Source organism: Aspergillus luchuensis, chromosome 7 (genome assembly GCF_016861625.1).
Source record: "Aspergillus luchuensis IFO 4308 DNA, chromosome 7, nearly complete sequence".
Classification (NCBI taxonomy): Eukaryota; Fungi; Ascomycota; class Eurotiomycetes; order Eurotiales; family Aspergillaceae; genus Aspergillus; species Aspergillus luchuensis.
The window spans coordinates 1982268-1995266 of NC_054855.1; the positions used below are offsets into that span (position 1 = coordinate 1982268).

General features: G+C 48.9%; 4 protein-coding genes across 4 annotated transcripts; 2 read left to right on the forward strand and 2 right to left on the reverse strand.

The window, feature by feature from the left end:
• Positions 1–1676: 1676 nt before the first annotated feature.
• AKAW2_70691S (uncharacterized protein) lies at positions 1677–3041 on the forward strand (the record flags this gene model as incomplete). The annotated part of the gene is made up of 3 exons (XM_041683301.1): positions 1677–1684; positions 1746–1797; positions 1860–3041. The coding sequence occupies 3 exons, from the start codon at positions 1677–1679 to the stop codon at positions 3039–3041; spliced, it is 1242 nt and encodes a 413-aa protein (XP_041547575.1).
• Positions 3042–5002: 1961 nt separating this feature from the next.
• Positions 5003–5746, reverse strand: AKAW2_70692A (GPI anchored serine-threonine rich family protein; the record flags this gene model as incomplete). The annotated part of the gene is made up of 2 exons (XM_041683302.1): positions 5003–5472; positions 5539–5746. The coding sequence occupies 2 exons, from the start codon at positions 5744–5746 to the stop codon at positions 5003–5005; spliced, it is 678 nt and encodes a 225-aa protein (XP_041547576.1).
• Positions 5747–8304: 2558 nt separating this feature from the next.
• Positions 8305–10451, reverse strand: AKAW2_70693A (CCCH zinc finger protein; the record flags this gene model as incomplete). The annotated part of the gene is made up of 2 exons (XM_041683303.1): positions 8305–8514; positions 8577–10451. The coding sequence occupies 2 exons, from the start codon at positions 10449–10451 to the stop codon at positions 8305–8307; spliced, it is 2085 nt and encodes a 694-aa protein (XP_041547577.1).
• Positions 10452–10957: 506 nt separating this feature from the next.
• On the forward strand, positions 10958–11957 carry RPC25 (DNA-directed RNA polymerase III subunit RPC25; the record flags this gene model as incomplete). Its single annotated transcript, XM_041683304.1, has 7 exons — positions 10958–10969; positions 11032–11130; positions 11234–11330; positions 11400–11486; positions 11545–11608; positions 11665–11842; positions 11913–11957. 7 exons carry the CDS (start codon positions 10958–10960, stop codon positions 11955–11957), a joined length of 582 nt encoding a protein of 193 aa, XP_041547578.1.
• Positions 11958–12999: the final 1042 nt, after the last annotated feature.

Below are 12999 nucleotides of genomic sequence, written 5' to 3' on the forward strand. Positions count from 1 at the left end.
GAACTGGAAGATGTCCAGAATAAGAGAGACCATTATATGATATCTGTATATATCTGATCGCTCCGAGCTCAGTCAAGTTTCTTCCTCAGAGCCTCTACAGTTTTTGACAACTGAGGAGGATATAAGTGGCATACATCTGATCCAGGATTCTAGCATGATTCTTCACCTTGATATATCCTCTTTCGTTGGTCGAGCTTTTACCGGAGAGAAGTCGGTTTGGTGACGTTGCAGTTCCACCACTTCCCATCAACATTAATATAATGGCTGACCCAGAACAGCCACTGTGACTATAATAACTGATGCGTATATCAAGTCCCATATATAAGTTGTAATGTCATCAATGAAACGTATAGTTGGTGGTCAGTTGAGTGACACTCCCGCAACTGGAAGCCCAGCCCCGGGGGTACTTATAATGAGAAATCTATCAGTAGAATTCACCAATCTACATCAAGAGTATTCCTTACCTTCACCACAAAATTCAATATATATTCCACCACAATCATTCCCTTCGCATATCATATCATTCTCAGTACTCAACACCCAGTAATTAAGCTATCTTTAACCATGCCCAAACCGGAGAACGATCTTGAACGATCTTGTCTACGTTATCAGGATTAATTTGGGAGCCCAAGTTCTTGACCTTGACGATGGTAGTTGGTACTTTTTAAAGGTACACAGGAACCTTGCTCACTGCTCCACATACATCTTGGCAATCCCCAACAGAGTTGTCTGCCTGATCTAATGTATGCTCCTCTAGGATCATGAATGAGGCGTATCCGAATCATTGTATCAATCTCGATAATGGCAATACCGCCAATGGGGCTCACGTTCTATGTTGGCCTTATGAAGATGCCTCTAATGACAGGTGGTCTTTTAACATGCAGTAGAGCATTGCCAGACGTCCCCCTTCTTGATCTGATAGCTGGAATATACTTTAAGGGCGGGAGATGTTGTAGAAATGAACATTAAAGTCTGGAACTTGATGGTGCTTGTAGTAACTACTATCTGGCCCCTTATATGGGGGAGTGTGCGAACTTGACTACCTGAGCTTCGTGACACCCTTCTCATCTTGAACCAGGAAAATCTTTAAGAGATCGGAATAAGCCATAGAGACCTGATCTAGATAGAAGCGGAGCTGGAGAATTCCTGTCCATGCCATTCTTTACTGGCAATCCATGGAATGCCTTCCAATCTAGAGTCTGGCTTGTGGTGACGGTGTCTTGTTCTATCACAGGTGCAGTAACTGTTTCTTCCTATGGGGAGGGAGCAGTCATATGGGCACTACTAATCAAATTTCTATGGCAAACTGGTACCACTCCTAGCAGCCTATGAATAGTCGTATCCCCACATTGTAATTTCCCAATAGGATTACCCACTGGCTATTCACTTCCGAACCAAACAAACAGACCTTGACTTTGATGACTTGAATGGGGCAAATCCATTCACTACGTGTACCCGACGCTAAGCAATACTGTCGCCTAATCTGGGGAACAGGAAAGCTTGTTTGAGGGCATTCGGGGATACAAATTAGGCACCCGAGATAAGCCACTATACAATACTATATGCATCGGGATGAACTACTTCATTCTGGGAGTCTAAGTCCGAGGATATTATGCCCGTGCATCGGTCGAGTTCTCAACATGATGGGGCATCAGTTGCACTAACTGAATTGCAATATGCACCAGTGGCTAAGCGATGGCGTCTTTGCATTGAATTAGAAGTCATACTAACTATTAACTAATCAGTCACTGCAATTCTACATGGATTAGTCATGTTTGCTGTCCCGTGCACTTGTTAGTTAGTTACTTACCGTGCATTGGCCAACTGATATCCCAGACTTCTCTAACTTATTCATTCAGGACAATATGACTAAATACTCAGCTCGCACTGCTCTCAAAAAATACACTGAGGAGCTGGGCAATACGACAGAAAGAAATGCGGTACCCATCAGTCGCTCGCAAACATTAATCTATCACATCGAAGGCAACAAATTCTGGATTAAAGTGACTCTAGTAGGCCCGACCGCCAACCTCCACCTCGACAACGCCGGAGAGCAGCAAACCACCAAGCGTGAACGGCGCGAGTTCTTCCAGAGCTTTGTTCGACGAATAGATTACAAATTGCTTCCTCTCCTCCCGTACACCGTAACAGAGATCATCATAGGAGATCCAACAGCAACCGGTCATGAAAGGGAGCTCCAGCTTGACGATGCTTCTGGCACCTTGCCAAATCCCACTACAGCTATAAGATGCAACGTCCGAGAAGACTTTCGCAGCGTCGCCTATCCTTCATGCGACGAATTCCCCTCCTTCCGACAATTTCACCACAAAGAATTGACGGGTGCTACTGAAATCACGCCCGGGGTATTCTGGGTCTACCACCGCAAGACGCGATACGTCCTCAAGATAGTGGACCGCCCTCTCTATCGACGTCACGATACCGAGGTCATTCGCAAGGAACTAGAGAACCTCAACTACTTCGCTGGAGTACCAAACATAGTGCAGGCAGCTGGGATTGCCGTATCTACGAACCCTTACAAGTCCTTTGACTGGGACACCGGCTTACCACTGGCTGTGACGGGCATTCTACTAGAAGCATATCCCGGAGGGACACTACAGCAGGTCCTCTCCGATCGTCGCGTCACAGAATACCGCTGGAAGCAATGGCCCATCCAGATCGGAACCGCGCTGAATCGCTTCCACGTGGCAAAGAAAACTCACATGGACCTGGAACCGTCGAATATTGTTCTCGACGCCGACGGAAACGCAGTGCTCATCGACATCAGCGGCATCGGCGGATTTACGTCTGAATGGTGTGCACCCGAGGTTCTAAGCGACATTCCACCGTGTGATCTTCCCTTTGAACAACGTCAACAGAACGATATCTGGGCGTACGGGAAACTTCTATCCGAGATCGCATCACAGATAAGCGATGATCCGTACGTAGAGACCTTGCGCCAAGTTGCGGACGGGTTGATGGAAAGAGATCATCACAACCGCATGAGTATAGCGATGGCCATTGCACAGCTCCAAAGTGCTTAAATAGATAACGATAATCCCGAATCCAAGTTGAATACTCTGAAGTGCCAACGGAAATTAAGATTCCCCCTATCCCGTCACGCCAACCCACCAATCATACTCCTCCCCGCAGAAGTTAAATGAAAGTCTCCCGCCGATCAAGTCAATCCCAATATCGATTACATCCGTGCTTGTCGTTTTCCCTGATTTTCCCTCGGACTGACTTTCTTCATCGATTCCAATGTCAGCTGCTGCAACTACTGCAGTTTGCACATAATTCTGGCTTAGTATCATTGCATAACATGCATACAATACAGCTCCTGCTCAGGTAACAGAGATAGACAATCTCAAACAAACAAAGAATCTTTTTCCTCGAGTCGAAGTCCTTAAATTACTACCTCCCCCAACCATCCTTACATCACCGTCTGTCTCAGGGGTAGAAAACAGAAAAAGAAAAAAGGAACTCATCTATAATAGGGACAGCTATCAAAATATTGGTTCCTCGGGCAGGAAAACTGTCTTTTACCATGGAACTCACCCGAAACCAAAAATCAAGACAAACTGAACCCCTCACGTGCCTTGCAGGTCCCAAAACAACAACCCCAAACAAACAAAAGGCCCCCGATACCATCCATCTGTTGTGTCTGTCCTGTCATCTTGGCAAAGAAGCAAATCCCAATCAAATCAATATACTGCATTTCACCAACCAATATTTGATAATAATATCAGAATTAAACCTCGATATAATATCCATAAATAAACTGAAGTAACAGTAAAAGGAATATCTTTTTCATCTTCAAGTGAAAAAAGAAAGAAAAAATGTCGCAGTGTAATTAAATTACCCATCTCAAATTTCAAGAGTCAGTCAGTCACTCAGTCAGCCTCTCTCTCTCCAGTCTCCACACACCGAAGTTTTGCCCGTCCGTCGGTGGATAACTTGGATTACTTAACTTACTTACTTACTCGGGTGGACCCTTTATTTAACGGTTGGGTTTGATTACCGTGGAGCCCTTTTCTTTGCCCAATGGGTCTGGATCATCTCCTTCGATTTTCCTTTTCGCATTGTCATTTTACGTACGCTCATTGTCTTGTTCTTGGTTTTTTCCTTTGTTTTGTTTTTTTACTTACCGGCCTTAATTTCGAAAAGGTCGAGGCGACGGAGTCTATAATATTCTAGATCTATCCCTATCATATAGTTAGATTGTTTTGTTTCACTTTATCTGTTAGCCGGCATTGCTCGGCCCTACCTATGGGGTATTTGTTTATTAAATCATTCCTTTTATTGAGGCTACGTACTTGTCGGATTCGTTTTCCTGGGCTCATTAATATATCGTCTTATAATCCTTCGAATTTTCCAATTCCACTCTAGCATTACCCTGCATGTCCCCAACTTATCCCAGACGGTCTTCTGCAGTCTAGTGGGCCATGCAAGGTATGCCCATCTCCACCCCGTCAGAATCTTCACCGGGCTCACCATGCAGGTCCCGTGTACACACTACACACAGCTACGACGCACCGACCCCTTCGTCCAGGGGCGCTCCGAGTCATCTGTCTAATGCATGCATGATAGGCTAGTAGTCATTCATTACACAATCCATATCTACATACTCCGTAAAGTCCGATGTCCAACCCATTAGGTCCATCCATCCGGAGACACAAAAACAATGTCGTAGTAATAATTAACATACCCATACCATCGCCAGGAGCGAAAATTGGCAGAGAAAGCCGGGATCTGTAACATCTTTTTCCGAGACACAAAGGATACTCTTCAGCAACGGGAAAGGTCCATGCAATCCTTGACAATCCAACAGGGCACGTGAAGAAGAAAGTTCAAAGAGGGTGTGAGAAGAGTAAAAGGGGGATGCAAGAAGGCGTAAATAAAAAGTGCTCAAAAATCTATGTACCAGAAAGTAAGAAAAGGTATCATCACCCGACCACGGAATTGGCAGCCCTCAGGCGGGCAGAGAAATCAGAACGTCATAGTTTTAGATGAGCGCAACAGCACCAAAGACAAGGGCCATCATGCCAATAGAGACCTGGTTGGCCATACCGGCGTTGGTGGACACGGTGGTGACGCTGGCGGTAGCAGCGCTGGAGCTCGCGGTGTTCGAAGAGCTGGACGAGGCAGTCTTGGAGGACGTTGCCGAAACGGTAGAGTTCGAGGCAGCCGTGGTGGTCGAGGTGGAAGAGCTAGCGCTCGAGGTGGTAGTAGACAGAGTAGTGGCGCTCACGGTGGAGGTCTGGTCGGTGGAAGAACTAGTGCTGGAAGCAGAAGACGTGGTTGACGAGGCAGTGCTGGTGGTCACCGCTCCAGTAGCACCGGAAACCGAGAAGCGCGGGGTGTAGTTAACATCGTCCGTGTTATCATCATCGATGATCTCAACGGTGTAGTCCGAGCGGGCCGCAAGATCGGCAGAAGGAGTCCAAGAGTAGCTACCAGAGTTGTCGATGCTCCCTAAATGGTCTCGTCAGCACCTATCTCATCAAAAATTTCCACACCATATCCATAGCGGGAGCTTACCGGCAATAAGGTCGCCCGTGGTGGTGGTGAAGACAGCACCCCACTGGAGTCTCAGGGTGACGGTGCCATTAGTAGTCGGGTCCCAGGTGAGAGTAGTCGGGCTGCCCGCGGTGAAGGTGTAGCCACCCTCAGGGACGTTGAACGGGTTGTCGGAAGCGGCCGCGAGAGACGCAATGGCGCTGAGAGCAAGGTAGAAGACGGAACGCATATTGATGGATGTTGGTGGAGGAGTATATGTGAGTAGTAGAATGACTCGGTACAATAATGGGGAATGGATAGTATGCGATATACAAGCGTAAATACGCGATGCAAGTGTGGGTGGTACAGAAGTAAAAGAATGACTTCTAAGTGGGAGAGAGGGAGAGGAAGGATAGTCTCGACGGTCAAAAAGAGTGAACCGGGGTGAGTCAGTAGATGCAGACGACGAAAGAACGAAGGACAGACGTCGAATGGGGAAATCGCACGAGGAAGGGAAAGAAAGAAAGAAGAGAAAAGAGGAAGGAACGGACCACCGGGGAGGGGGGGAGGAGGATGTCTATGTATACTTACTAGTCCGTGAGTATTGACTGGACTGGAGAAAAGTTACTAGGTAGATACTAGACTAGTCTACTCGCACACTAGACTACTGCCTACCTGGCTTAAGTTAGACTAGGTTACCTTCTTAGTACAAATTGCCCGACTTTGACCCAGACGGCGAAAATCAAGTGGGAAAAAAACACGAGAAGAGGAGGAGGGGGGGATCCATTGTCATTGCGGACAGACCGACGCAGGGCACAATGGATTGGATGACCCTGTGACTAGTGGACATCCGGACCTTCCTGTTCCTGGCCACACCAGCCCAGCCTATGGTCTAGCGTACCGGGCGTACCTGCTGTATCGGACCTCCTCCACTTGCGCTAATCCCCCTTGGGCGTCACTAGTCGCTCAACTGCTTTCTCTTCTGGCCTCATCTTCCGGTGGAAGTCCGGTTCGGATCCCCTCATTCTCGTCCATTTTGGGAGAGTTCAGACCCGACTCGGGTGTAGCGTCTTTCCAATGGTACTATTTTTCGCTCGCCGACCGGGGGTTCGTCGGCTACAGTGGCTAGCTCTCACTAGATACATACTTAGACAGATGGCAAATTTTATATGACCTATCCGCGAGAGTCCGGACTCTGAATGACTTCCTTAGCGACAAGCCAAGGAGACGCTTGGAAAAAGTGTAAGTAAATATAGCCCTCGATACGATTGAGAGAGGCATTATTGGCAGAAAAGGTGGTATCTGCTCAGGGGCGTTTTTTCCAATTCCTGCAGCAACAATTCAGGGCACGCGGACGATCATTGGGCAGAAATGAAATTAACCCTCGCCGACATGTTCCACTCCGCTCCAAAGTTTGTGGGAGCTGCTGATGCCCTCGTTCGGGACTAGCTCGAGGGCACCGTATTATTAGTACTGTCTGTCTGTCAGTCTGGAACCTTCTCTCTTGTTGGATGTATGATTGTCTTTGTTTTCCGACGTGCTGTAACACAAGTCCTTCTACGCTTGCTCTTTTCTATTGGAATTGAATGCAAGTATCATAAGACAACATTGGCTATCCGACTGGACGGCTGTTAGTGTCCAACAGTCTATCTTATCAGGATGTGCGGAACTGACATGTGGATGCGGCCGATCACGATTATTAATTTGGCCTGCGGTAGTATCCAACTAAGCAGCTACCCGACTACTCCCATATAGTATTCCATCTAACTAAATTACTGTTCAATACAAAGCTCAGAAGCGATTCAATGAACTGAGACATCACATCTCCAGGATCTAAGCCACCCACCACACTATCGAGATCCCTGTCCACAAACCAGGGGTCCATAGTACTTGCTATACGAACCTCTTTATTCGCCCTTATCTCTTTCTCTTCCTCGGAGAGGTACTCCTTTAGGAGTATCCAGTTCTCTCGGCTCCTCTCCCAGTGACCCAAAGTTCACGCTTTCCTTATCCAGTAATCTAGACACAAAGCTTCTCATCCACTTCAACTCCCAATTCGTTAAGGATTATCCCTCCCCACCCCTCGAACCTCCCCTCCGTCGACTTAGTCTATCGTTCTACTTAACGCCGACATCATTCTTTCCCCTGGACTACCTACACTACTCTCACTATGGGCTAGACTTTTCTCGCCTTCCTCCTTGTGTTCTCTCCCTCGGACACTGTCAGGCAGGCATTCTAATCCTGTATGGAGATTCAAGACCCACGCCCTCGCTAGGCATCCATCCTGTCTAGACTATCATGGGAAATGAACTCCGTCCGAGCGTTTATGCCAGCATTCGAGGTCCTCACTTAGTGTACAGCGAGGAGCTAAAAAAATATCTACGAGAGCACTAACAACTTGAGCTAACCCACAAGCGCAGCGCGAAGCGGGGAGGCGCCACCCATCCCACCCATCCATCCTACCATCTTCCTGACTTCCTACTATCTATAGTCGGCTCAAACCGAGGTTGCAGCCGCATCGCCTTGTTAGTGAGCTCCGGTGGCCATTATGGTGCGATGGCAATTTTACGCTCTCGTCCGAAGTGCTTCTATACTCAATGGCCGAACTCTGATTTGTCTGAGCTCAATCCTGGACTAAAGAGAGAACACTGAAATGACTCCCCACTATACAGCCTACAGGCACGAGTCACTAATATCAAGTGCTCGAGCGCGATGGAGCCTGACACGAGACGTACTATAATGCGTTAGTCTAGCTATGTATATACAGCACACTACGATACGGCCTTCGAGATGGTGCCACACTATATACTAGGCAGTCACGGGGGCAGCATCGGTTTCCTGCCCCGAGATTGTGTCCTTGGGGGCTGCCTGCTGCGGAGCTTCCGTGCCTTCGGTCACCGAAGTCGACTTGTTAGTGTCCTCTTGGGCCTTGGGCTCATCTAGGAATCCGTTTTCCCCGAGCCATGCAATTGCTTCCATGACCTTTCGGTCTTCTTCTCCCTTTTGGCGGTCCAGGAGCTGGTAATTGCACATATTAGTCACGTTCTCAGGAGCATAAGCCTAGGAATTCCTGGACTCACCGCTTGTAGAAGCCCCTTTCGCCCCTTCGGCTCCGTTGGCTTCGTCGCTTTCTTTCCTCGCTCAGGTGCCTCGTGCGAGAACCGACATCTATCTCCATTCCTGCAGCGACCGGTTCGAGCAAAGTGATGGCATGGCTTTTTCTTACTCTCGCGAGGGGGTGGCAGCACCCGCTCCGGTCCTTCTCGTCGAGTAGTCGCCTCCTCCGGCGCAGAGTCCGAGTCACTGTCGGATTCATCCGACGAGGAATCTGACCCACTGGATGATGTCCAATCGCTGCTATCGGAGTCATCTTGAGACGAGATGTTGGCCTCGTCCCCAGCCTCTTCGGGCTTCCCAGCGTCTATTCTGACGTCTGTTGCAGACGTCGTGTCGCCGTTGGTGACTTCTGATCCATCGGCCGCAGCGGGCCCGGGCTTGACAGACTTGTCTTCCGAATCTGCATCTGCCTTGATTCCAGTTTCTGGAGCCGGTGGGACTTGTGCGGTGGCCGAACTTTCGTCTACATTGGCATCGGTTGATCCCTTTTTCAGTGCTTCAGCCCTCAGCAAAGCCCTTTCAGCATCTGCCTCGGCTTTGGCCACCCGTTTCTCTTCCTTCATGAGCTTTCGCCGCAGTCTGTCCGCCTTCTCCTTCGCCTTCGCTGCAGCATCCATGGGATCGGCCGGTTGGTCATTAGATTGCTTGTCGTGCGCTTTCTTATTCCGACCGTCCTTCTGCGCTCGCTTTGACTCTTGCTTTCGCTGGTCCTTCTGCCGCTGTACTTCTTGGCGTGCTTTTTTCGCCTCTTCCAAGGCCTTCTTCTTCTCTTCCACTTTCGCCTGCGTCGGATACCGCTTTCGCCGTTCCTCAATCCAGGCCGCAATTTCTTCCGGCGACTGCAATGTGGAAGTTTTCCCGCGATATGTGATCTTGAGAGCTGCGGCGTCGGCAGCTCCTCCGGCTAATCTCGCTTCTTCATCCACATCGTCCTCATCCTCGCTCGACTCATGCTCTTCGGTTCTCGGGGTCAATCCAAGCTGATTGTGCTTTCTCTTCTTCTTCTTTGGCTTCCGTGTGGCGTCAGCTGGTGGCGGGGGTTTGACGGGAAGAGGATTTCCGAAGCTGGGAACCGGAGGCGGTGCGGGAACTCGGGGTGCGACGGACTGGGGCTTCCCAAAGGCCGCATTATGATCGCGCTTGTTGGCATAGTGTGCTGTTCTATCCCCAGTATGTGACTGAGCGTTGTAACCGTTGAAGTGTCCGCCGCGCTGAGCTCCGGCGAAGGAGCCTGCCGGTCCCGTTTGCTCAAACCCCCAGCGCATAGGAGGGGCAACCATCGGCGTCTGAACTGGCTGGTTGACCGGTTGCTGGGCAGGCATAACCGAAGGATACATAGACCCAGGTTGAGCCGTAGGCGAAGTGTAAGCTCCCCCATAGTTAGGCTGGCCTTGGTAAGGCGGCACCCGGGCTGCGGATTGCGCATAAGGCTGCGAAGGAGGGAAGGAAGAAGCATTCGGAGCCCGTTGGAAATTTTGCGATGGCGAAGGAGTGACTTGGGCTACTGGGTTGGGGTGCGTGGCATACCCAGAGTAGTTCATCTGAGCGTAGCCAGTAGACGGTGTAGCGGTAGGGTACGCGCGGTTATCTGGTGTCATAAAGTGACCTCCACGGGCGCCTCCCCGGTTACCATAGCCCCTCCCACGTCCTCTGAAGTGGCCGCCATGAGCATGACCACCTCGTTGGCCGTGATATCCCTGACCGCCATATTGCGAAGGGTAGTTGGCATTATGGTGACGGTATTGTTGTTGCTGCTGCGGTTGCGGTTGTTGCGGTTGTTGTTGCTGAGAGGGAGGAGGGGGAGGGGGAGGAGGAAAAGAGAACCCCTGGGAGTTCATGGCGAGAAGATCTCAGACGACCTTCGAAGAGAAACAGCATGCACGCCATCCTCCCGACATTGCGAAGACCTGACGAGGGCGCAACTCAATAAAAGGCGGCCGGAGATTCAGTGACAGAGCCTCTTTGGTTGTTCCGTTCCGAGCAGAATCAGGAATCGCGTGCCGCTCACGTGGGGCCTACCTCACTGTCCAGGCAAAAATTTCATGGCAGATCCGCCGGCTGCCATTGGCTGGATGCCGGGGGTTCTCGCATTGAGCTGCTGCTGCTAAAAGTGATTTCCAATATAATAATTGTAAAATGGTTGCTGGATGGAGGACAATTGAACTAGCTTTCTAATATGGGATTGAGTCCCGACCACTTGAATACTCCCACCCGAATGCTTGTCTTGAAATAGAAAGAAAGGAAAAGAAGAATCTATCATCTCCGTCGTCCTTATCTTTTTTCTTCTTCTTCTTCTTCTTCCCCGCCGGCCGTTTGAGCGCTACGTCAAGCGACTCGATTCATCATGTTCATTCTTGTTAGTGATCGACTACTACTTCCACCTCTATATTGGAGTATGAGCTGACCTGTATCTCACAGACTACGATCTCGGATCTTATCCAGATCTCCCCGGAGGATTTCTCCAAATATAGCGCTGTGGCTCTCGAAGATAACATCAACGAGAAGTATGCCAATAAAGTATGTTCCAGCGCGTGATTCTCCTCTTATTATGTGCTTTATGTTTAGCACGGTCTGCGAGCCATGCTTGTGGGTGAAACATCGTTGACCTCTTTGTGGTCAGGTCATTCAAAAAATCGGCCTATGTATTGGTTTCTATGACCTGCTAGAGTCTTCAGATGGTCTGATTGGCCATGGTACTGGACTTGTAAATGTAAATGGTATGTTACTTTTCCTAACTACCATCATCTCTCTCTTAAAGTGTAGCAGAGAAACTGACCTAGTGACAGTCAAATTCCGTCTGATAGTCTTCCGCCCGTTCAAGGGCGAGATCATGCTTGGGAAGATCTCGAGTGCGACAGAACATGGCATCAAGGGTGGGCATTCATTTCTATACCCATGTATATGACAAAATATGATGCTGACACTCACTAGTTGCCGTGGAATTCTTCAACGATATCCTCGTGCCCCCTGATCTACTCCTGGATGGCGCCAGATTGTGAGTGTACCACCTAATTTAGCTCTGCAATTCTCCACCTTGCTAACTGATGTCAGTGACTACGCGGATCAAGTCTGGATCTGGGAGAACGAAGATGGCTCCACGTTCTACTTTGATGTTGGTGAAGTTGTTCGATTCCGCGTTGAGATGGAAGAATGGCACGACCAGATCCCGAATGCGCCGGATCTAGGAGATGCCGCCGCCATCGAGCGGAAACCCCCATACTCGATTATAGTGAGTGACTTGCCTTACTTTCAAATATATTATCTTATGTTGAAGACATTCTCACATGTATGTGAAATAGGGATCTATGCAAATGGCCGGATTGGGTCCGATTTCATGGTGGTGATTGATGACTTGCTTTGTTTTGGAGAGGAAGAATACGAGAGCTTTCCGTGGATGGGATTGCATTGTACACTACTACTACCACTACTACTACTTACATACAGTGGGTTCAGAAGAAAAGTGAAAAGTAAAGGGGGGAAATTTGGATATACCACGTTGGGATGGAGGTTGCAGAGAGAGATGATCAAGAATCCCATCGATAGACGAATAATGACATGATCTTGGCTTTATTAATTGTTCAGGTTGGCGCAATAGTGATTCTTGATGTCGAAATGAAGGGATGGTATGAGCCCATCCCCAGGAACCATGGATCATTACTTCCCCTTGCAGCAACCAGCGACCGTGCAATCATGCCGAATGGGGGGAAGGGGCACCGTTGCAGACTCTAGATAAATCAGGGCGTACATACATAGAGATAGGGATGCAAATGACACCTTACAATACCAAAGCAGACACACCTTCACTAATAGAAGTGGGAACTAAACTCGGCTGTCAGCACGGAAGGGCGTCGGCGATGCGACGGTTAAAGGCGGCGATTAAACTGGCGGGGTGGAGAAAAAGGAAAAAGAAAGTGAAGAAAGATTCTGGAACTCGGCGCGGGTCCCTCTCGACCACTTCGTCCTATAGTTCTCCAGCATCCAGTCTGCGCAACGTAAAAGAAACCCGGCATCAGCCAGAAATTTTCAAGCAAACTTGCCCCCTCTCTCTGTGCGCGGCTCGTCTCGTTATCATTCCTGGGATTCTGCGTCTCACCGATTTATTTTTCTCTCTCGTTTCCTTGGCCCATTACAAATCGCAACCCTAGAAACCTTGAAGGTTGGCCTGCTTATATTAGACCGCATTGCGTCTTGCAGGGGCCCTGTGATTTCATCATCCACCTCTTGTCTTTAAGCATTCAACTGCTCTACAAGACCAAGTACTCGCGCGCATTTAGACTATCAGCGACTTATTGTTCTGATTTACTCACTTTTTGCTTTTTTCTTTTTTTTTCCTCTTCTATTATTCCCCATTTCGTATACTCCATTTTAAACTTCCTTCTTCCCCCC